This window comes from Bufo bufo, chromosome 1 (assembly GCF_905171765.1).
Source record: "Bufo bufo chromosome 1, aBufBuf1.1, whole genome shotgun sequence".
NCBI classification, from domain to species: Eukaryota; Metazoa; Chordata; class Amphibia; order Anura; family Bufonidae; genus Bufo; species Bufo bufo.
Window position 1 is genome coordinate 470,184,693 of NC_053389.1, and position 24,845 is coordinate 470,209,537.

Consider the following 24,845-nt stretch of genomic DNA (forward strand, 5'->3'; position numbering starts at 1 on the left):
ATGGGCCAGTGCGTCTTATAGGGCGAAAAATACGTTGCTCAAGCCTGTGCCAGCTATACTCTGACGTAGATTTTACTCTCTGGTACATGGAGTTACAGACCTCTCCTAATTTAACAATCATGTGCCTCCTAATAAATTAGGCGCATCGCGCTACAGCATACAGAGGATCAAGTATGGTGTAAGGAATGCAAGTCTTGATCAATCTCACCAATGGTTTGTATATCAGCTGGGATGGATACCCTTATGCAAGCTTGCTAGGTCCTCTCTGACCAAAGAGTTGTGTAGAGTGTTCTGGTGCTGCTGGTGATGCCTCTGAAGATCCTGGCACGTGTTGCTGGAAGTGATCATCAGTGCATGCACAGCAGTGGCTTCCAGGCCATACAGTCCTGGCAACTGACACCCCCTACCACTGGAATAGCACACTAAATTGCATATGCCACAAAGTATGTGCGGTTTGCAGTTAATATGGTTTCAGTATAAAAGTAAAGGCATCCCTACACTACTATGCCATGTGAGGGGCTAGTAGTGACATAGAACACAGATGCTTATGAGAGACAGCTACCCCCCAAGTTAATGTTATGCTGGTGGCCCGTGTCTGCTGCTGCTCCACTATCCCAGGTGGGCTTCACTCCCCTCACCCTGTGTGTATTTGGGTTAGTGCTCAGTGAAATTCACAGTGGTACTGCTAGAGTTAATCTTTCCCTCCTACGCTTTCTATAGCTGCTGACTACAGTTCCACCTCTTTGCTTGAGCTTTAAGAATTTCTTGTGTGCTAGTGTTCCAGTAAAGGTGTACTTAAGTGATTGTCTGCCCGTGTACCGTACCTCTGCCTGTTCTTCAACTCTGATTATCCAATGCCTGCCCTGGCTGTAGGCTGACTACTGTACTGAACCATTGCTGCCTGCCCTTACCTCAGATTTGTTTCACAGATATGCACGAACTCTGCCTGCATCAAACTCGGCCTGTTTCCGACTCCAAATATTGCCTGATCGTTTGGGACCATCTCAAGTGGTAGCAGCCCGGGTCCGCAAAAAAAAACGGAAGTTACTCCGTGTGCATTCCATTTCCGTATGTCCGTATTTCTGTTCCGCAAAAAAAATAGAACACATCTTAATATTGTCCGCATTACGAACAAGGATAGGACTGTTCTATTAGAGGCCAGCTGTTCCGTTCCGCAAAATCCGGAATGCACACGGACGTCATGCGAATTTTTGGTGGATACGTTTTTTGCAGTCCGCAAAATAAATACAGTCGTGTGCATGAGGCCTTAGAGATAGCCTAAAGTCAAACCAGTTAATTGGCACAGTGGGTCCATCCCACTTTGCCTCTCAGTGTAATCATTAGTAATAAAAGCAACAAAAAGGGCATCTGTATGATTCCGCAGATAGATCAAAATTTGTACTGTAAGTCCTAAGAGCACCCTCTGTACAGACTTCCAAACCAGAATGACCGCACTTCTCTTCCAATCTCACAGTTGCCAGCCCAATTTTCTTCTTCTGAGCAACTTGGTTAAAAATTACAGGAAGAATTTTTTATTACAAATTTTAAAAACCAAAAATAATGATTGATAACAATTATAAGTAATACATGACCATGGTTTAGATACCAATAGAAGGGGTGAGGGAGGGACTGGGTGGGGATTTTGTTTGTAAAAGTGGAAAGATTTTTATGGTTTCTTTTTAACCTCTTGCCACAAACCTAACGCCGAAAGGCGTCATCGCGGCGGTTCTCCCAGGCTACGCCAACGCCGATTGGCGTCATCTCGCGTGAGCCGAGATTTCCTGTGAACGCGCGCACACAGGCACGCGCGTTCACAGGAACGGAAGGTAAGAGAGTGGATCTCCAGCCTGCCAGCGGCGATCGTTCGCTGGCAGGCTGGAGATGCGATTTTTTTAACCCCTAACAGGTATATTAGACGCTGTTTTGATAACAGCGTCTAATATACCTGCTACCTGGTCCTCTGGTGGTCCCTTTTGTTTGGATCGACCACCAGAGGACACAGGTAGCTCAGTAATATGTAGCACCAAGCACCACACTACACTACAGCCCCCCTGTCACTTATTAACCCCTTATTCACCCCTGATCACCCATGATCACCCCATATAGACTCCCTGATCACCCCCCTGTCATTGATCACCCCCTTGTAAGGCTCCATTCAGACGTCCGTATGATTTTTACGGATCCACTGATATATGGATCGGATCCGCAAAACACATACGGACGTCTGAATGGAGCCTTACAGGGGGGTGATCAATGACGGGGGTGATCACCCCATATAGACTCCCTGATCACCCCCTGTCATTGATCACCCCCCCTGTCATTGATCACCCCCTTGTAAGGCTCCATTCAGACGTCCGTATGATTTTTACGGATCCACTGATACATGGATCCGATCCGCAAAACACATACGGACGTCTGAATGGAGCCTTACTGGGGGTGATCAATGACGGGGTGATCACCCCATATAGCCTCCTGATCACCCCCCTGTCATTGATCACCCCCTGTCATTGATCACCCCCTTGTAAGGCTCCATTCAGACGTCCGTATGATTTTTACGGATCCACTGATGCATGGATCGGATCCGCAAAACACATACGGACGTCTGAATGGAGCCTTACAGGGGGGTGATCAATGACGGGGGTGATCACCCCATATAGACTCCCTGATCACCCCCCTGTCATTGATCACCCCCCTGTCATTGATCACCCCCCTGTAAGGCTCCATTCAGACGTCCGTATGATTTTTACGGATCCACTGATACATGATCGGATCCGCAAAACACATACAGACATCTGAATGGAGCCTTACAGGGGGTGATCAATGACAGGGGGGTGATCACCCCATATAGACTCCCTGATCACCCCCCTGTCATTGATCACCCCCCTGTAAGGCTCCATTCAGATGTCCGTATGTGTTTTGCGGATCCGATCCATGTATCCATAAAAAACATACGGACGTCTGAATGGAGCCTTACAGGGGGGGTGATCAATGACAGGGGGTGATCACCCCATATAGACTCCCTGATCACCCCCCTGTCATTGATCACCCCCCTGTCATTGATCACCCCCCTGTAAGGCTCCATTCAGATGTCCGTATGTGTTTTGCGGATCCGATCCATGTATCCGTGGATCCGTAAAAAACATCCATACGTCTGAATGGAGCCTTACAGGGGGGTGATCAATGACAGGGGGGTGATCACCCCATATAGACTCCCTGATCACCCCTCTGTCATTGATCACCCCCCTGTAAGGCTCCATTCAGACATTTTTTTGGCCCAAGTTAGCGGAAATTTATTTATTTATTTTTTTCTTACAAAGTCTCATATTCCACTAACTTGTGTCAAAAAATAAAATCTCACATGAACTCACCATACCCCTCACGGAATCCAAATGCGTAAATTTTTTTTAGACATTTATATTCCAGACTTCTTCTCACGCTTTAGGGCCCCTAAAATGCCAGGGCAGTATAAATACCCCACATGTAACCCCATTTTGGAAAGAAGACACCCCAAGGTATTCGCTGAGGGGCATATTGAGTCCATGAAAGATTGAAATTTTTGTCCCAAGTTAGCGGAAAGGGAGACTTTGTGAGAAAAAACAAAAAAAAATCAATTTCCGCTAACTTGTGGCAAAAAAAAAAAAATTCAATGAACTCGCCATGCCCCTCATTGAATACCTTGGGGTGTCTTCTTTCCAAAATGGGGTCACATGTGGGGTATTTATACTGCCCTGGCATTTTAGGGGCCCTAAAGCGTGAGAAGAAGTCTGGGATCCAAATGTCTAAAAATGCCCTCCTAAAAGGAATGTGGGCCCCTTTGCGCATCTAGGCTGCAAAAAAGTGTCACACATCTGGTATCGCCGTACTCAGGAGAAGTTGGGGAATGTGTTTTGGGGTGTCATTTTACATATACCCATGCTGGGTGAGAGAAATATCTCGGTCAAATGCCAACTTTGTATAAAAAAAATGGGAAAAGTTGTCTTTTGCCGAGATATTTATCTTACCCAGCATGGGTATATGTAAAATGACACCCCAAAATACATTGCCCAACTTCTCCTGAGTACGGCGATACCACATGTGTGACACTTTTTTGCAGCCTAGGTGGGCAAAGGGGCCCACATTCCAAAGAGCACCTTTAGGATTTCAACGGCCATTTTTTACAGATTTTGATTTCAAACTACTTCTCACGCATTCGGGCCCCTAAAATGCCAGGGCAGTATAACTACCCCACAAGTGACCCCATTTTGGAAAGAAGACACCCCCAGGTATTTCGTGATGGGCATAGTGAGTTCATGGAAGTTTTATTTTTTGTCACAAGATAGTGGAATATGAGACTTTGTAAGAAAAAAAATAAAAAAAATCATCATTTTCCGCTAACTTGTGTCAAAAAAATAAAAAATTCTAGGAACTCGCCATGCCCCTCACGGAATACCTTGGGGTGTCTTCTTTCCAAAATGGGGTCACTTTTGGGGTAGTTATACTGCCCTGGCATTTTAGGGGCCCAAATGCGTGCGAAGTAGTTTGAAATCAAAATGTGTAAAAAATGGCCGGTGAAATCCTAAAGGTGCTCTTTCGAATGTGGGCCCCTTTGCCCACCTAGGCTGCAAAAAAGTGTCACACATGTGGTATCGCCGTACTCAGGAGAAGTTGGGGAATGTGTTTTGGGGTGTCATTTTACATATACCCATGCTGGGTGAGATAAATATCTTGGTCAAATGCCACTTTGCATAAAAAAATGGGAAAAGTTGTCTTTTGCCGAGATATTTCTCTAACCCAGCATGGGTATATGTAAAAAGACACCCCAAAACACATTGCCCAACTTCTCCTGAGTACGGCGATACCAGATGTGTGACACTTTTTTGCAGCCTAGGTGGGCAAAGGGGCCCACATTCCAAAGAGCACCTTTAGGATTTCACCGGCCATTTTTTACAGATTTTGATTTCAAACTACTTACCACACATAAGGGCCCCTAGAATGCCAGGGCAGTATAACTACCCTACAAGTGACCCCATTTTGGAAAGAAGACACCCCAAGGTATTTCGTGATGGGCATAGTGAGTTCATGGAAGTTTTTATTTTTTGTCACAAGTTAGACTTTGTAAGGAAAAAAAAATCATCATTTTCCGCTAACTTGTGACAAAAAATAAAAAGTTCTATGAACTCACTATGCCCATCAGCGAATATCTTAGGGTGTCTACTTTCCGAAATGGGGTCATTTGTGGGGTGTTTGTACTGTCTGGCCATTGTAGAACCTCAGGAAACATGACAGGTGCTCAGAAAGTCAGAGCTGCTTCAAAAAGCGGAAATTCACATTTTTGTACCATAGTTTGTAAACGCTATAGCTTTTACCCAAACCATTTTATTTTTACCCAAACATTTTTTTTTATCAAGGACATGTAGAACAATAAATTTAGAGAAAAATTTATATATGGATGTCGTTTTTTTTTGCAAAATTTTACAACTGAAAGTGAAAATGTCATTTTTTTGCAAAAAAATCGGTAAATTTCGATTAATAACAAAAAAAGTAAAAATGTCAGCAGCAATAAAATACCACCAAATGAAAGCTCTATTAGTGAGAAGAAAAGGAGGTAAAATTCATTTGGGTGGTAAGTTGCATGACCGAGCAATAAACCGCTAAAGTTGTGGAGTGCCGATTTGTAAAAAAGGGCCTGGTCACTAGGGGGGTATAAACCTGTGGTCCTTAAGTGGTTAAAACTGATTGTCAATATTGATCTTTAAATAAAGAAAGTGAATTTAAAAAAAAATAGATACCAATAGAAACATATTGGGGACATTTATTAAAACCAGTAATAAGAAAAAGTGGCTTAATTGCCCATAGCAACCTATCAGATTTCACCTTTCATTTTTTAGAGCTCCTTCCTTAGAGTTTTCCTTAGCATTAATTCTGATAAATCTCTCCAAGACTGCATTTTCTGTAAAATGATCATAACTGGCATGAGCTCCCTGCTTAAAAAATCACGGAAATCTGCAAATATGTGGACAGCTGGCAAACCTGTAGTGCACTCTCCTCCTGTTCACCCAGAAGTCCAAATTATATCTTGAAGTGGCCTTCCTGAACCACAGATTCAAAGACCATAGCTTCTGTAAAACTATTCGGATAGGTTTCCCTTTAATGGCATGTAGAAGAAACCAAATGGTTTAGGATCCTGTCTGGCATTTTCTAATGGTTAATGTGACTTTTGCTGTTGGGTCATCTGATTATTTCCCTATGTGTTCTTTAATGAGTTAAAGTAACATCCATAATTTAGAAGCAAATATTTAAATAAAAAAGTCCAATATGATCTATATAAGATGACCGTGCACGTTTATCTAGGTTGTCACTAGAGGGCGCTCCAGCTTTCCTTATGACTTCCTCTCCGCGCTGTAGAACACAAGAATTGCTCAAGGCATCTTTCCAAACAAGGATGTTAATTCTTAACGACTTTACATCAAATTACATGAAATCAGTTACTCAACTCACACATTAAACCTCTAACAATAACAACAGACTTCATGCTTGTGCATGGTAATGGAAACACACAGGTGGGGAGCAAGTGGAGGATTTCTGAATCAATATATACACAAGTGCAATACAAGCTGTGTCAAGGTCCCAAATCTAGGGAGCTCCATATAGGTTTCATATATAGTATAAAAGGGAACTATAAGAACTCTTTACAGCCCCATTATAAAGATGCTGTTCTTTATTGGTAGGGGGAAAATAGGGCCTAAATGTGACTGCAACTTTTGAATCCACTACATGATATATGTTATCTCCCCAGCTATATCCTGTCTTTATTCGCTCTGAGAGGCTGTATACCATAACCAGTGCTATGTATGCACAGAGGTTGTAAATCTTACTAATATTTGCTTGGACTTGTTCTGGGTACTTCAATTAACATAACCTAGTAGAGAGAACAGGGGGTATCAGCAAATGGTTTATTGTTAAACTGTAATGTAATATAATGTTGAGTTATGTAATGCCATGTATTACGCCCAGCATAGCTCTGTACAGTATGTTAGTGACAGAATTAACTAATTTTGACACAGCCCTTTGCAGGAGGTTGTTAGGTGTGAGCTGGCTCTACCTCTAGCTCTAGAGTGCTATAGTCAGAGTCTGAGGGAGAGCTTGAAGAGGGAGGAGGAAGACACCATGTGCTCCTCTCCTCAGGTTAAAAACCTCAAATTTCAGAGACTCACAGTTCTCTGCATGTTCTTGCAGAAAGAAAGGAGAACAATCTAAAAAATAGAGAATCTGTATGGCCGATCAAGGAGTCAGTCAGCAAGGTAACCTGCGTTTACAGCTATGCAGATTTTGCTGTCCTGGAGGGATAACAAGTTAAGACTTGGAAACAGAAACAGATATGGAAACAGAAAAACAAAAAGAACAGGGGCATCTGACAGATGTCATTGACTACAATGAGATCCACTGGGTTTCCATGTGGGAGCCCCAAAATTATTTAACAGAATATTACACAGGGGCTACTACAGAGACTCTGACACAGATATAAACCTAGCCATACATAGGTCTAGTATCTGGAAGCAATAGCTGTATCACAGTATGCAGGCTGACAGTTTACTGCTTGTAGACATGTTGTTTCAAAGATCCATATTTTCTCATTTAGCTATATAGCATACTATTGTATGTAACATGTTATTTTCAGAAATTTTGAGTAAACACGGCTTTATGCTTTTCCAAACAACCAGCAAAATCATTATAAGAGCTCATACACACAGGGGCTAACAGATTAAGAAATTGAAGTAACTGTCAGGTTTGTTGGAGGAAGCCTGAAGATATGGGGTTGTTTCACAGCCAAAGGCATTGTATACTTGACCAAGACCGATGGTGGTCTCAATGCAGAGCTATATGTGAGTATCCTACAAGACGAGTTACCTCCTAAACTCGAGTACTATGGGTATGAAAAGGACAATATAGTTTTTTAGCAGGACAACGACCCAAAGCATACATTAAGGTTGGTGAAGAAATGGTTCAATGACAATGAAGTAGAGGTGCTGGATTGGCCCCCACAGTCCCCAGGCCTCAACCCAATCGAACACTGGTAGGTAGAGTTGAAGAAAAGGTTGTACCCAAGTAAGTCGACCAGTATGCACCAACACTGGGAACGTGTAGAAGAGACCTGGGGAACGATTTCGGCCAAGACATGCTTGAATCTGATCGAGACCATGCCCAGAAGGATTCAGGCAGTGCTGAAAGCCAAAGGTAGATTTACAAAATACTAACAAAATAATAAAAATTTAAATTTAGAGTTTTAGAAGTAAAACAGTAACAATACAGTTACATGACAAGAATCTGCATAACTAACCATATGCTAAATAGTCCAGCTGCCTCTCGGCATGTTTGCCGTGCTGCGACCGCATCTCCCACCCGTCACCATTATAGTGAATGAGGCCGGGCCAGACTTCCGGCAGCACACGAGTGCAAGCGTTAGTACAGCTAAGGCAAATTGCCGCTAGTGTGAAAGTAGCCTAAGGGCGCAGTGTGTGTCAGAAGCGCATTAGCGGTGTACTAAGTGGTGAAAGTGGTGGTGAGTCCAAGGTTGGAGTTTTAATATGTACCACGCTGGACAAATCATTTATTGGACTTATAACCCATACCATGGTCTTGTAACGCCTATATGCATTGCTGTACATGATGTACAACCTATACCATGGAGTTGTACAGCCTATTTGCACACAGCTGTACAGGATCCATGCTTGTGCCTATGAGCTATTGTCTTAACTTATTAGTTACAGCTGATAAACAGTAAGAAAAAATGTTACAGAAACTTCCTGTTCTAATTTTAAAAATCAGCAAATACAAGAAAAAAAGAAGAAATGACCGTGCGTGCACTACATTGTGTAAATTCATTACAATCAACAGAGGGCATTACAGAAAATAATTTCCTAACTTAGGAAGTCAGCATTTCAAGAGACTAGAAATCAGTTATAACTTTAGGTACTCGTCTTAGAAACAGGAACTACTGCACAATTACCCAATACTTGTAAGGTTTCCAGCTAAATGTGATACAAGACGGCCGCAGGACTTCACATATTATAACGGCAGAGCTTCGGTGGAGAGGCTGGTGGCTCAGGATGTCACGGATTCCACTCTCTCTACTCTTCATCTTCATGCTGACGGATCTGGTTTACAATGAGGAACCTTTCCATTTCATGTATCCTATCAACAACATTGCAGTTGGGGGAAAATATGTCATAGTTGCCACTGAGAATTGTCTGTACCAATTTACTTACACTCTGCGTTGGCTAAAAACAACTGGACCGCAGGGGAACAATGACACAATCTGCATGAGAGATCAAAAGCGTGACCACAATACGACTTATAACAAAATCTTACTTGTCTACAATGACACTGTGCTGACGTGCTGGAATAAGAAAGAAGGATTCTGTAGGGATCTACATATCGACAACTTAAAGCCTGCAGGAGAAATTGTAACAGGTGTGGTGCCCCAGGACCCAAAGCATCCTGCTAGAGGTTTAATATTCTTTGCAGAACAGTCCATCAACTTATTTGTCGCAACATTTCCTAATAAAGAGTTAAGAACAATCATTTTAAGAACAAAAGATATTAATGGCACGTTTATAATTGATAATGAAGCACTTTCTGTTTTATTGAAGGCTAGAGCACCAGATCTGAACTATGTTGATGCATTCCACTGGAAGAACATGTTCATCTTCCCTTATTACCCGTCTGTTGGTGGCAGTCCCAGGGTTGTCGTGTTACATGCAGATACAACGACTGTCACATTTCATACCCAGTCCAATCTCATATGTGGGAGCAACCCACAAAGAAAAATCATCTTATCTTCATTTGCATTTGAGTCTTCAGAAGGTCTCCTCTGGGCAGGAATATTTACTACAAACAACACAGCGTCCATAGACAGAACCGCATTATGCATTTTTAATTTCACTGTCCTGAAGACACGAACCAGAACATGTATCAATGAAGACTTTGACTTTAACTATAACAGTTATAATTGTGTAAGTATTAACTCCATTTATGAAACAATTGTATATTAACTGTATTATAATAAGCACAGAAGTGTGCCAGGTGTGACAGCACAACAAACCCCATGGACTTAGCCACTGGGGCTCTGTTATTTTAATGGAAAGAATAGTGCTACGTGTGGTGCTATTCTTTCCATAAAATGCAATGGAAACCCCATAAACCTTGACCGAGGCATTGAATGCAGTTGTGAACATAGGGGGTCATATGGTCGTATGGTAGTGGGGAAGGGGGGGGGGGGGGGTATTTCACCCGGTGGTTAAGTTTAGCTGGGTGAGATAACTGAAATACAGAACTAGTGCTTACCTTGCTGGAGATTGTTTTGTTTAAAGTTGTATGGGCTGGATTTCTTTGGACTGGGAAACAGGTTGGTAGTGGGAGTCTTCCAGTCCACACCCCTAGTCCACTACAGATATTACCTTTAGCTGAGGAGATCACAGGTGAGGTCAGCTGGGCTATAATCAAGGAGGGATAAGACAACCCTCTGTGTATGACTGGGGGGAGAAAGTGACCCTACAGAGAGGGTTGGAGCTGGAGACCCTGTGTGTAAACTGAGTTTTTTTTTAGGTGAGTCAGGGAGAAGACCTCTGTATTAGCTAGAGCCCAGACGGACAGGTGTTTATTTTGGTTTATGTTTATGTTTGTGATGGTGCTGAAGTTATGATCTTATGAGTGCGGGACAATAGCCCCGCGGGTGGCCCGACGTGCACAGCATCATTGTAATCTATGATGCTGTGCACTCCCATGCGCACGATGTATGCTGCACCGGGACATATGGCTCACGGACCGTATGTCTTGGAGGGAATATGGTTGTGTGCATGAGGCCTTAGTCTGTTCAAGGGAACTGGGAGGGATTAGAATAGATGCTAAAGACTACATATGGAACTGCATGTTACATATGGGAGGATTACAACTTAATGTGGTAGGTGCTGTGGTGCTGGAGGAGATGACATGCCCCATGAGAAAGTCACACCCTCTCGACAGCCAGCTTCAATAGAATCTGAAAATCTAGCAGAGCAATTTAAGTAATAAATGTGGAGATCTCCAGATCCATGTGAGGTACAGGGCTGGTTCTAGCCTTGTTAGAGCGAGATTGTCATCTACTACATGAAAAAAAGATAATGCACTAACAAAATAGATGCAAGCATTATATATAGACCAAGCACTCACTCTGTTTTATTTTGTTAGTGCATTAATATCTTCTTTTTTTTCTCTGATTTTTTTTTCTTTCATGAATGTGGCCAGGGACATCCGCATATTTATTTATCATACCGTGCAGGATGTTTTTATCTTTGTTTTTTCTGTGATTTTTTTGTTTATTATGTAGTATATATGCTTGACGGAGTGGCACCTTCAAGTGTGAATGCTCTCCTATTTTACCTTGGGCGTAGCATTCCTTTGCACTTTTGCCCTTCCTATCAAACAGACCGCCATGATTAGGTGGTACATATAGGTGTGCTTGCTCCTCCTCTCATTGGTTGCTTGATGCACATACAGGTAACTAGGAGCAGCACACTATATTTGTAGAGTCTGCTCTCCTGAACATAGATGCCCAATGGCATAGGCAGGTTTAGCGCAGGACCCGCCTGACCTGAGACCACCTTGGCGCTGGGTAGGTGGGAACAGATGTGGTTTGATCAAAAATTTTCACAATATATTGGCTATGAGTCTCAGATTTTATTACATCAGAGTGGGGGCTTGGTCCATATATAATGTTTGCATCTATTTTGTTAGTGCATTATTATCTTTTTTTCTGTGATTTTTTTCATGAATGTGGCCAGGGACATCCGCATATTTATTTATCATACCGTGCAGGATGTTTTTTTATCTTTTTTTTTTTTCTGTGATTTTTTTGTTTATCATCTACTGCATCAGGCATGCTCAACCTGCAGCCCTCCAGCTGTTGTAAAACTACAACTACAACTCCCACAATGCCCCGCTGTAGGCTGATAGCTGTAGGCTGTTCGGGCAGACTGAGAGTTGTAGTTTTGCAACAGCTGGGGGGGCGCAGGTTGAGCATGCCTGTACTACATGATACCGGATTTTCATTTTTTACATTAAAGGGGTGGTGCCACTAAAATATATTCTACAGAACCTGAATCTAAATACTTTTGTAACTTAATGTAATTACAGATATATTATAGCCACTGAGCTAATCAATGAAATCTATCTGTATAGCGCCACCTGTGGGTTGTTATTTTCCTTACTACTTGTTCATCTCACTGAGGTGGTCACACTCGCTCACTTTAAATCTTGAACTGGCCCCAGTCATGTGTTCTGTTAGCTCTTCCCCTGTGGCAGTTACAGGGGAAGAGCTACAGCAGAAAGAGCATGCCCCCTGAAATAGGACATACACCCAGAGCTGCCAGATTTCAATAAATGTAGCAGAGCAACTGAATCAATGAATGAGGAGATCTCTGGATCCATGTGAGGTCCAGGGCTGGTTCTAGCTTTGTTAGAAAGAGATTGTCATGTTCTATATGCTTGCCGATCGCGACCCCATTCACTTCGTAGTGCTTCCGTTCCGTGGCTCCGTTCCGTTCCACGCCGCATCTTCGGATTTGCAGACCTATTGAAGTGAATTTGTGCTTTACATATCACTGTGATCCTTTGGAAATTTCCTTTCTTGATTTGAATCTGACAGCCTCACCAGACACAGGGAGGATTATTTCATCCACTTATAGAAAAATGATGGCAGGTAACACTATACTCCATGGTAAATTTTGTCATCCTACACATACAATTAAAAGTATACCTGTAGGTGAACTAGTCAGAGCAAAGCGGAATTGCACATGTGAACAAGACTACCAAAAAGAATCCACCGACATAGTTCAGAGACTAATGAGACGCAGTTATCCTGACTGGAGTGTGAACAGAGCCATAAAACTGCTTAGTCAGAGAGATAATAGAACTGAATTACTCAGAGATGTGGACACACCCAAAAGGAAACCACAGGATAGAAACAGAGTGGTGTTTTCAACCCCATATAGTCCACAATATAATAACATTTGCCAAATTATGAAAAAACACCTGTCAGTTCTTCAAATGGACCCAGGTTTTGCTGAAGTAGTCAGTATGGGAATTCAGTGTGTAGCGAGACGAGCAAAGACATTGGGTAATACTTTAGCCCCCAGTCTATTTAGAGATAACAGCACTGGCAAAAATCAAACTTGGTTACAACATAAAGGTACATATAAATGTGGCCACAATGTCTACACCTGCTGCTCTGTTATTCACGTATCAAAAGACTTTACTTCTTGCATAGAGAACCAAACATACATGAATAAACAATACATCAACTGTAACACAAATGGTGTAGTTTACCTGATTACCTGCAAAACTTCCCGACTCCAATATGTAGGGTGTACATCTGGCTCCTTAAAAATTAGGATTAGACGGCATTTGTCGGATGCAATCAGAGATGACAATAAAAACATAAACACATTCCGCCATATCTCAGCAGTCTCCCATCACGTCTTACACCATCGTCACCGTCTTAAACTTTTTAATCGTGAGGCTTTTTGGATATTCAAGCTCAAATCATGTGTCCCCCATGGATTGAATAAAAAACAAGATCTAATATTACACTATTAATTTATGTTTGAAGATTGTCATGTATATTGTTGTGACAGTGCACAAAGTTTTAAATTTCATGTAAGGAAATGCTTTGTTGTATTTTGTGTTCATTTGGCAATGTCGTTTTAAGGTCCTGTTCACACACAGTCTAGTTTTCTATGACAGTCAAGGAGTTAATTTGGAAGTGGCTAGTATGCCTCTATGCCAATCACACCCACTGGGTGTGTCCTCTCCCTCCTTTCCACCATAAAACCTGACTGGTGTAGTCATCTAGTGACTCTATGACTAAGGCCTCATGCACACAAACGTTTTTTTTCTTCCGTTTACGGGCCGTTTTTTGTGTTTCCGTATACGGTCCGTATACGAAACCATTCATTTCAATGGTTCCGCAAAAAAAAAACGGAATGTACTCCGTATGCATTCCGTTTCCGTATTTCCGTTCCGTTGAAAGATAGAACATGTCCTATTATTGCCCGCAAATCACGTTCCGTGGCTCCATTCAAGTCAATGGGTCTGCAAAAAAAAGGAACACATAAGAAAATGCATCCATATGTCTTGCGCGCAATTGTAGGGACCCAAAAGTCCTTTTAAGTGCTATTGTTGTATCTGGCAGCAATATATATATTATTAGCGCAACCTGCACTAAATTGCGTGCAATTGTTTGGCTGCTGCAGACAGCGACAATATCTGCACTACATCTCCTGTTTAACGTGTGCGCATACTAAAAATATCTGACATCCAGCGTACTTTTTCCGTAGACGGTGTCCGCTGCGGACAGTGACATTACATGCGCTACGTCTCTTGTATAACGTTTCTGCATCCCAAATATCTGTGACATTGACTGTAATTTTTTATTAGCCGCTGGTGACAGCAGCGCCATTACCTGTGGTACCTCTCCTGTATAACGTTTCCGCATCTCAAATATCAGTGACATTGACTGTCATTTTTTTTTAGCCGCTGGTGACAGCAGCGACATTACCTGCGCTACATCTCCTGTATAATGTTAGCTGCTGGTGACAGCAGCGACATTACCTACACTACATCTCCTGTATAACATTAGCTGCTGGTGACAGCAGCGACATTACCTGCGCTACATCTTCTGTATAACGTTAGCCGCTGGTGACAGCAGCGACATTACCTGTGCTACATTTCCTGTATAACGTTTGCACATCATAAATATCAGTGATATTCCCTGTAATTTTTTATTAGCTGCTGGTGACAGCAGCAACACTACCTGCGCTACATCTCCTGTATAACGTTTGCACATCCTAAATATCAGTGACATTCAGTTTAATTTATTTGCTCATACACTTACAAAACTTGCGCTACTGTACGTGTGACATACTTGCAAGCATATATACCATTTAATATGCAGAAGGCGAGCAGTAAGGGACGGGGAAGTGGCCATGCTGCTGATGGTGCACGCAGAGGCCGGTCGCGGTGAAACTGTGCCTGCTGCCAGAGCACAAGAAACACACTCATCCACGATACCTAGCTTCATGTCCCAGTTTGCAGGGCGGCGCAGGACACGACTCTCGAAGTCAGACCAGTGCGACCAGGTGGTCGTTAGATTGCAGCAGATAATGCTTCAGTTGGTTAAGCACCACCCTATCTTCCACAAAGTCCAGTCTCGTTAGCCAAGAGTCTGGTCAACAGAATCCTCACCCTGATCCTCCTTCCTCCCACTATGGAGAGTCTTGCCAAACAAGTGATCCTACACTCGGATATTTTGAGGAGCTCTTCATCACCATTCCTTGATTTAGGCCTCTCACCAAGCCCGCTTGAAGAGGGACATGAGGAGATCGTGTGCACTGATGCCCAAACTCTTGAGCATCCACAGTCACAAGAAGATGACAGTGGGGAAAGGCAATTAGTGTTTCACGAGGTGGATGATGATGATGAGACACAGTTGCCAATAAGTTAACAGCATTTAGTGTCTTAAGAGGTTCATGATGAGGATGAGACACAGTTGTCCATAAGTGAGGTTGTTGTTAGGTCAACAAGTCAGGAGGATGACCAGAGTGAGGAAGAGGAGGTGGTGGACGATAAAATCACTGACCCAACCTGGGAAGGTGGCAAGCCGAGCGAGGACAGCAGTACAGAGAGGGAGGGATCCGCAGCACCGCAACAGGCTGGAAGAGGCAGTGGGGTGGCAAAAGGGAGAAGGCAGGCCACACCAAACAGGCCCGCAACTGTGTAGGTGTTCCACAGTCTGGCGCTTTTTTGAGGAATGTGCGGACGATAAAAGAATTGTCATATGCAACCTGTGCCATACCAAAATGAGCAGGGGCGTGAACACTAGAAACCTCACCAGCACCAGCATGATCCGCCACATGGCATCAAAGCACCCTAATAGGTGGGCCAAACACCTGGGTCCACAATCAGTGTCTGCGGGTTACACCACTGCCTCCTCTTCCCCTGTGTTACGTGCTGGCCAATCCCCTGTCCAAGACCCAGGCCCGGCTGCCTCCCGCCCTTCACCTGGACCTTCGCAAGCACCATCAGCTAGCACATCTACTTCTGTGTCCCAGCGCAGTGTACAGATGTCCATACCCCAGGCCTTTGAACGAAAGCGCAAATACCCAGCCACCCACCCACAGGCCATAGCACTAAATGCACACCTTTCCAAATTGCTGGCCCTGGAAATGTTGCCATTTAGGCTTGTGGACACTGAGGCATTCCGCAGCCACCACTATTTTTCCCGCTGTACCGTCCCCGCCTTACACCAGCATGTGTCCCGTAACATCACCTGTGCCCCAACCAACGCAGTTATTGGGAAGGTCCACTTAACGACTGACACATGGACAAGTGCTTGTGGTGAGGGACGCTACATTTTCCTGACGGCACACTGGGTGAACGTTGTGGAGGACGGGAGCGAGTCGTACCCTGGGATGGATTGCGGGCCCTACTTTCATCAGGATTTCCGCCACCACCTACATTAGTGGCTGCAACCCCCCATCTCCTCCTCCACTTCCACCTCTGAATTCTCTTCTTGAAGAACCAGTCAGCCATCAGTCAGTAGCTGGAAGCAGTGTAGCACTGCAGTGGGGAAGCGGCAACAGGCCGTGCTGAAACTAATATGTTTAGGTGACAAACAGCACACTGCTGCAGAGCTGTTGCAGGGGATAAGAGACCAGACTGAGCTGTGGCTCTCGCCACTCAACCTACAACCAGGCATGGTTGTGTCTGTTAATGGCCGTGACTTATTGGCGGCTTTGGAGCTCGGCAAGCTCACACACATACCATGCTTAGCCCACGTGTTCAAGTTACTGGTTCAGCAGTTTCTCATAACCCACCCTAATTTGCCTGAGCTATTGGGGAAGGTGCGCCGCGTGTGTGCCAATTTCCGAAAGTCATCTACAGCTGCAGCCGGTCTGGCAACGCTGCAGCGTTTGCAATTGCCATCTCACCGACTGTTGTGTGACGTGAGCATGCACTGGAACTCCACGTTCCCCATGTTGTCCAGGCTTTGTGAGCAGCAGAGGGCAGTAGTGGAATACTAGCTGCAACATGGTCGTCGCCTTTCCAGTCAGCTTCCACTCTTCACAAGCGACGAGTGGGCATGGATGTCTGACCTCTGTGAGGTTTTACGCAACTTTGAGGAATCAACACAGATGGTGAGTGGCTATGCCGCTATTATCAGCATAACCATCCCACTTCTGTGTCTACTGAAAAGCTCGCTGCTCATAATGAAGGAGGACGCTTTGCATGTGGAAGAGGTAGAAATGGGGGAAGACAGTACACAGGGTGATAGCCAGATCACCCTCCGTTCGTCTTCTCCGCGCAAATTAAATGATGAGGAGGAGGAGCAGGAGACGGTTGCCTCCGCTACAGAGGGTAGTACCACAGCAGGTTTATTCCATCTGTTCAGCATGGATGGGCCGAAGAGGAGGAAGTGGATGAGAAGATTGAGTCATCCTCCTGATGAGGACAGCGAAGTCTTGTCTGTTGGGACTCTGGCACACATGGCTGAGAGCATGTTATGCTGCCTTTCCCGTGACCCTTGCGTTATACGCATTTTGGCCAACTCCGATTACTGGTTGTTTACCCTTCTCAACTCCCGCTACAAAGAGAACTTCTCATCTCTCATTCCTGTGGTGGAGAGGACTAGCAAAATGGTGCAATACCAGAAGGTCCTTGTGAAAAAATTGCTCCAAAAATTTACAGCTGACAACGCTGGCAGCAGAGTACGTTCCTTGGGCAACCGGGGAGGGGAGACGAGGGGAACACACAGCAGGCAACACTCTCCAAGGCCTGGTTTCATGACACCCTGCCAACAACCTCACCCTGAGGCGCGGCTTAGTGTCACAAGGAGAGAAAAGTTTTGGAAGATGGTGACGGAGTACGTAGCAGACCGTGTCAGCGTCCTCAATGATCCCTCTGTGCCTTACAACTATTGGGTGTCCAAGCTGGACACGTGGCACGAACTGGCGCTCTACGCCTTGAAGGTTCTGTCCTGTCCTGCTGCCAGCGTTTTGTCAGAACAGGTATTTAGTGCTGCTGGGGGCATAATAACTGATAAGCGCATCCGACTGTCAACTGAAATGCTGACAGGTTGACTCTTATCAAAATGACCAAGGCCTGGATTGCCCCTGACTTCTCTACTCTACCAGAAGATAGCGGCTGAACATAAAGGCACTTTAAATGTGGCTTTTATGGTGTATTAAATACACTGTATTCCCATGCACCCCTTCCACCACAAAAAAGGGTATATGGTTCAATCTTCCTTTTCTCGTCCTCGTCCTCCTTCTCCATCATATCAACATGCTTATTAGGCTGCCCTCGCTCCTAATGTTTTAGAGGGTCAGCTCAGCAGCAGGCCCTCGCCCATAATTCTTTCCATGGTCAGATCAGCAGCAGGCACTCACCCCTAATGTTTTAGAGAATCGGCTCGGCAGCAGACCCTCACCCCTAATGTTTAAGATGGTCAGCTCAGCAGCAGGCCCTCACCATAATTTTTTGCATGGTCAGATCAGCAGCAGGCCCTCGCCCCTAATGTTTTACAGGGTCACCAGCAGGCCCTTGCTCCTATTGTTTTTGAGGGTCATCAGCAGGCCATCAATCATAATTTTTCTAGGGTGTGTATAATGCCCTCCTTTATGTGTAATAAAGGGTGTATTGGAGTGCCGGTTCCTTGTAATTTTTGGCAACCCTTTCACTTAGTGCATAGGCTATATGAGTGTAGGAGTCCCACTACCTGAACAATTGTACCACAATGTGAATGAGGCCCTCCTTTATGTGATATACAGGTTGTATCGGAGTGCCTCTTACTTGTAATTTTTGGCAGCACTTGCAATTTATATACAAGTAAATATACAGAAAATAATGTTTCCTAACAATTTTTTCTCTAAAATCGATTTTATTTTTCGGTTTTCTGCACCCGAGCACCCGAGCATCCCAAGGTGTTCTACTCGAGCACCCGAGCACTTTGGTGGTCGATCAACACTATGCAAATCTTATTTGCAGCTACAGGAAACATTTGGTGGAGGTGACTGTTGCTAAAAATGGGTATCTACCATTTATTAAATTGCAAGGTTCACTCCCTTTTTCTCCCGAACTATGGGTGTTTACTCAAGGTGCTCAATAAAAGACACGAACAGTAAAACTAGTTTATTAAATTGTGTTTGTCTAGTTTTTGTCTAGAATTGTGATTTAGGTATCAACCAGACCACATTTTATTAGCAACTAGCAGAACCACCCGGCTTCACACGGGTATATTTAATCTATTTCATTTAATGATATCGACAGTATCCACTATAAGGGTCCATTCACACGTCCGTTGTTTCTTTCCTGATCTGTTCCGTTTTTTGCTGAACAGATCTGGACCAGATCTGGACCCATACATTTTCAATGGGTCCTGAAAAAAATCAGACATTGAGCTGTCCGTTTTTTTCCAGGACCCATTGGAAATGAATGGGTCCAGATCTGGTCCAGATCTGTTCAGCAAAAAATGGAACAGATCAGGAAAGAAACAACGGACGTGTGAATGGACCCTAACAGTGACATCTACAGTACCCCGCCCCCTTAACAGTAACATCCATAGCGCCCTCCCCTTAAACAGTGACCTCCACAGCAGCCTCCCCTTTATTAGTGACCTCCACAGTACCCCATCTCGTTAACAGTGATTTCCACAATAGGCCGCCCCCTTAACAGAGACCTCTTCAGAGCTCTGTTCCCTTAAAATGTGACCTCCACAACACCCCGCCCCCTTAACAGTGACCTCTACAGCACCCTGCACCTTAAGACTGACCTCCATAGCAGACTGTTCCCTTAACTGTGACCTCCACAGTTCCCTGTCCCCTTAACAAAGACCTACACAGTGCCGGCCCTTTTAACAGTGATGTATAGTCTTGTTTACACACAGTCTTACCCTTCGGGCCTCGATGCGCTTAGCTGACTAATTCAACAAGGAGGAAAAAAAGAAGGCATAACACTTTGCCATGGGCCACAAAGGCCTAGAGAATAAGGCACCTATTCCAGAGACCAATTTCCTAGCACTTATCAAATGGAGAGTCAAAAAAAAGGGGAGGAAGGTAGGGGGATCTCAAGGTTCAAAGGGTTCGGACGAAATATAGAGAATGTGAAGAAAACAATTTAATAAACGTGGGGAAAAAGTATCTTTAAAATAAAAGAACATTACCAACCGTGAATTTATAGACTAAGATTTAAGAAAACGCCCAAAATTAGATAAACCAAATAAGTGTTAATTAGGAAGATCAAACGCCTGTTTGAAAAGTAAGGTTTTCAGTGCACGTCTGAATGAGAGAAGACTGGGAATCATTTTCAGGGCCAGAGGTAGGTGGTTCCAAAATCTGTCCCCTTGAGCCGAAAAGGATCTACCTCCATGTCTGATGTTGTTAACTTGCCGGATGTTAAAATTCGCAGAGTTACTAGACCTCAATGTCCTCAACGGGCGTACCTGGTGAATTTACGTCGCAGGTACAAGGGCCCCACACCATGGAATACCCTATGCATGAAGCATCCAATCTTGAACATCACCCGTTGTTGGACGGGGAGCCAGTGCAAGGCATTAAGAGAGGGAGTGATATGCTCTCGGCAGGCAACACCCGTTAGGAGCCTTGCTGCGGCATTCTGCACAAGTTGAAGTCTATGCAAGTTCTTCTTAGGGAGTCCCATGTACAAGGCATTACAATAGTCCAACCGACTGCCGATCGCTGCTCCGACCAAGGCTTTCCTGAGCGGGGATTCGATGTATTTTAAAATCCTCCCCAGAAGTTTCAGCTGGTAGGCTGTCTCAGGGACAGGTCCAAAAGACAATGGCCATTGGGGTGCTGAGGGTGTAATTTTCTGGTCACTGAATGTAACAGTGACCTCTGCACCAGCCTGCCCCTTTAGCAGTGACCTCCACAGCGGCCGCCCCTTCATTAGTGACCTTCACAGTACCCAATCTCCTTAACAGTGATTTCCACAACACCCCGTCTCCTTAACAGTGGCCTCTACAGCAATCTGCCCGTTAACACTGACCTCCATAGCGGACCGTCCCCTTAACTGTGATCTTCACAGCAGCCTGCCCCTAGGGTGGCCTGAGGTCTGGTTTTAGGCTGGATAGTCTGTCTTTCAGACTCCCTGTCCTCCGTCCAGCGCAGGGCCTGGACGGACACAGGGATGTTCTTTTGAACAGCTCACTCTCTGACAGCAGCACTGTGCTGTCTGAGCATGAGCTGCAGGGAGAAAGTCACCCTCCCTCGATCCCCTGCATCTGACAGAAGTTGAATTTTACCTTCATTTTTTCAATCCCCATTGGCTGCGGAGTGGGATGGGCGTGGCTTAGGGCAGGGTTTTTAGGTCTGTCTTTTGAGGGTGGCCTGAATGGCCACCCTACCTGCCCCCTGAGCTGTCACCTCCACAGCACTCCGCTCCCTTAACAGTGTCATCCACAGCGCCCTGCCTCTTTAAAGCTGACCTGCAGCACTGAAGAAAAATGGCTGGGTTGTTATAGAAACCTGGTGTAAAACTGTGTGTATGTGGAGACTAAGGACCTGCGAGCTTCTATTGGCTGATAAGGGACATGTGACCGTGTGTATGGCAGTTGGGATATGAAGAGAAAGACCTGCAGGCTTCTATTGGCTAATGTAGGTCATGTGATTTGGGAATATCTCAGGAACGGTACATGCTAGAGAGCTGTGACCCCCCTTCCCCCCCCCCACAAGATTTCTTTCCAGGTAGCAAGAAATGTGTATACCAAGTTTCATCGATGGTTGCGTTTTTGAGTGATCGCAGAACATACATACATACATACATACATATATACGTCCTTTATATATATAGATAAATTTGCAGAAATCCAAAAACTGTATATAGATGGATCAACAATAATGAGATCTCATAAATGCCATATTTCAAAATATCCCACCTTGTTAATGTTATCACTGTATAAAATGTGCCTGGAATTATTTTTTTCTATATTAATTCTAGACTCAGAGATGTTCATAGAGATAAAGGGGGTACATATCAAACCCCTTTTTTGCCACCCCACCTCCTTTATATACAGTAATTTTGCCAACATGCCACAGCCTTACTTGCCAAGGATGTAGGGTCTTTAGAGAGAGGATCTCTGCACAAGTTGTTCCCACCCGTTAAAATAAGGGATGTTGTCAGCTTGGGCTGGGTCCCATGTCTCTAATAACCTTAACCCCTTAGTGACCACCCATACGTGTTTTTACAGTGGTCACTAAGGGGCCTTAGGCTGGGCTGCCGCTTTTTTCACATGAGAGCCGTGGCCCTGCTCTAACAGCCCGGATCGGCAGGAGTGCCGATCTGTGCTGTTTAACACTTTACATGCCGCGGGCAAAGGCGCCCGCCACATGTAAAGTGCTGACAGACGGAGCGGACTCCCTCTGTCTCCCATCGGCACCCCGCAAATGCGATCAAAGGGTACCGATGTGTGTAAAGGCAGGCTGGGGTCTCATGTAGGCCCCAGACCAGCCTTGAGTAATTTCCAGCAGGCTGCGCTTCTCTGGTACAGCCTGCTGTTCAATGTCAGAATAGCATTGCCATTAAAATGCAATGCACTATAGGTAAAGTGCATTGCATTTTAAAAGCAATCAAAATACTGTCTGTTATAGTACCCTTGTGGGACTATTAAGTGGTAAAAAAAAATACATTTATTAAATAAAAATAATCCTTAAAAAAAATCCAAATTTCCATTGAAAATATGCTTTTCAATGAAAAAAATTGCAAAAATAAATCACCCCCATATGTTTGGTATTTCCGCTTCCGTAACAACCAGTACTACATTAATATCATTCAAATAATCCCCTACGGTGAACGCCACAAAAGGGGTTTTATTGCAAAAAGTAGTAAAACGTTAAAAAAAACTATATGTATTTGGTAATCGTACTGACCCAGAGAATAAAGATATTATGTTATTTATACCTGAAAATGAGCGCTGTAAAATTTATAACGTAAAAACGCAGTGGCAGTATTGCTGTTTTTTCCATCTCTCTCCCAGAAAGAGTTAATAACAGTTAATCAGAAATTTATGTGTACCCCAAAATGGCACCATTAAAAACTACAACTTTTCCCGCAAAAAAACAAGCCCTCATACAGCTATATAGACGAAAAAATAAAAAAAGTTATAGCTCTTAGAACGTGACGATGAAAAAAGTTTGAAAAACGCTTGTTCAGTAAGGCCAAAACAGGCTGGTCACTAAGGGGTTAATGGTCTGCCCCTGTGGTACAGTATGTATGCCTTTGTTTATACTGTAAACTGCATGGCCAAACATGGTGTGAATCCCACCTAACAAGTGTGAAGATACAAAGGGAATAAAATTTTGCACCCATTAGATTCAGACTCATGAGTGTAATTGGAACTTGTTTTTTCTAGTGACTTTTAATTATTTGGTTTTACATTATTTGGCTTGATCACAATTCTGACTAAATATATCCTTTACTTCTTGAAGAGAAATTTTAGTGATATCATGCCAATACATCGAACTCCAATACTCACCCATGGAGACCTAACTGGTGTGCACGTAAAAGAAGTGGAAAAGAGACTAGTATTCTTTCTTGGGACTGGAAATGGAAAATTACTTAAGGTGGGAAACTGGCATAAGTGTTTTATTGTGTAAGTGTGAAGAAGATACTGTATCACTGAAGTTTTGTGTACTGTCTACATGATAGAAAGAGGACAACTATGCACAATGACAATGTATATAAATGCAATTAAATAAAATTATGTTCCTAGGACCTGGAATGATGTATGACTGTATTTTCTAAAGGGGTTGGCCACTTTTTGGCTTTTGTTGACCAATATGTAAGATGATTATATGGCATTTACTAATATTGCCTTTGTTGAAATTCTGCTCCATTTCCTACATTTCACAAGGTCTGCTCCCTTGTTTACAAAGCCTTTTGTGCTGTCCATACAGAGGTTCTGTCCAAAAAAAATGGCCGCTAATTGAGGGTCAAATTACCTCCATGTGATGCTTTCTCCATTCATACACACTGCACCTGCACTAAGGCAGGTTTCACACAGGCATTGCGGGAAAAGGTGCGGGTGTGTTGCAGGAACATGCACGATTTTTCCGCACGATTGCAAAACATTGTAATGCGTTTTGCACGCGCGTGAGAAAAATCGGCATGTTTGGTACCCACACCCGAACCCGGACTTCTTCACAGAAAATCGAGTTTGGGTTAGGTGTTGTGTACAGTAGATTTTATTATTTTCCCTTATAACATGGTTATAAGGGAAAATAATAGCATTCTTAATACAGAATACATAGTACAATAGCGCTGGAGGGGTTAAATTAAAAAAATAATAATAATTTAACTCACCTTAATCCACTTTCGCGCGCAGCCCGGCTTCTCTTCTGTCTTCTTCTTTGCTGTGTACAGGAAAAGGACCTGTGGTGACGTCACTGCGCTCATCACATGGTCCATCACATGATCTTTTACCATGGTGATGGACCATGTGATGACCAGAGTGACGTCACCACAGGTCCTTTTCCTGTACACAGCAAAGAAGAAGACAGAAGAGAAGCCGAGCTGCGCGAGCAAGTGGATTAAGGTGAGTTACCGTATTTTTCGCCCTATAAGACGCATCGGCCCATAAGACGTACCTAGGTTTTTGAGGAGGAAAATAAGAAAAAAAATATTTCAAACCAATAGGTGTCCTTTTGGTGGGTTTTGAACTAATTGTGGTCTGTGGATGGCACACTGTTATGGGGGATCTGTGGATGGCGAATTGTTATGGGGGATCTGTGGGTGACGCACTGTTATGGGGGATCTGT

The 24,845-nt window shown here is 43.9% G+C and overlaps 1 protein-coding gene across 1 annotated transcript in view; it reads left to right on the plus strand.

Moving 5' to 3' along the window:
- Positions 1–8,929: 8,929 nt before the first annotated feature.
- The window catches only part of PLXNC1 (plexin C1), a 168,387-nt gene continuing 152,471 nt past the window's right edge, over positions 8,930–24,845 (plus strand). The window contains exons 1-2 of the mRNA XM_040408849.1: positions 8,930–9,992; positions 23,517–23,651. Of these exons, the coding sequence (XP_040264783.1) occupies positions 9,087–9,992; positions 23,517–23,651 (1,041 nt within the window). The 5' untranslated portion in view covers positions 8,930–9,086. The remainder of the gene's footprint in view (positions 9,993–23,516; positions 23,652–24,845) is intronic.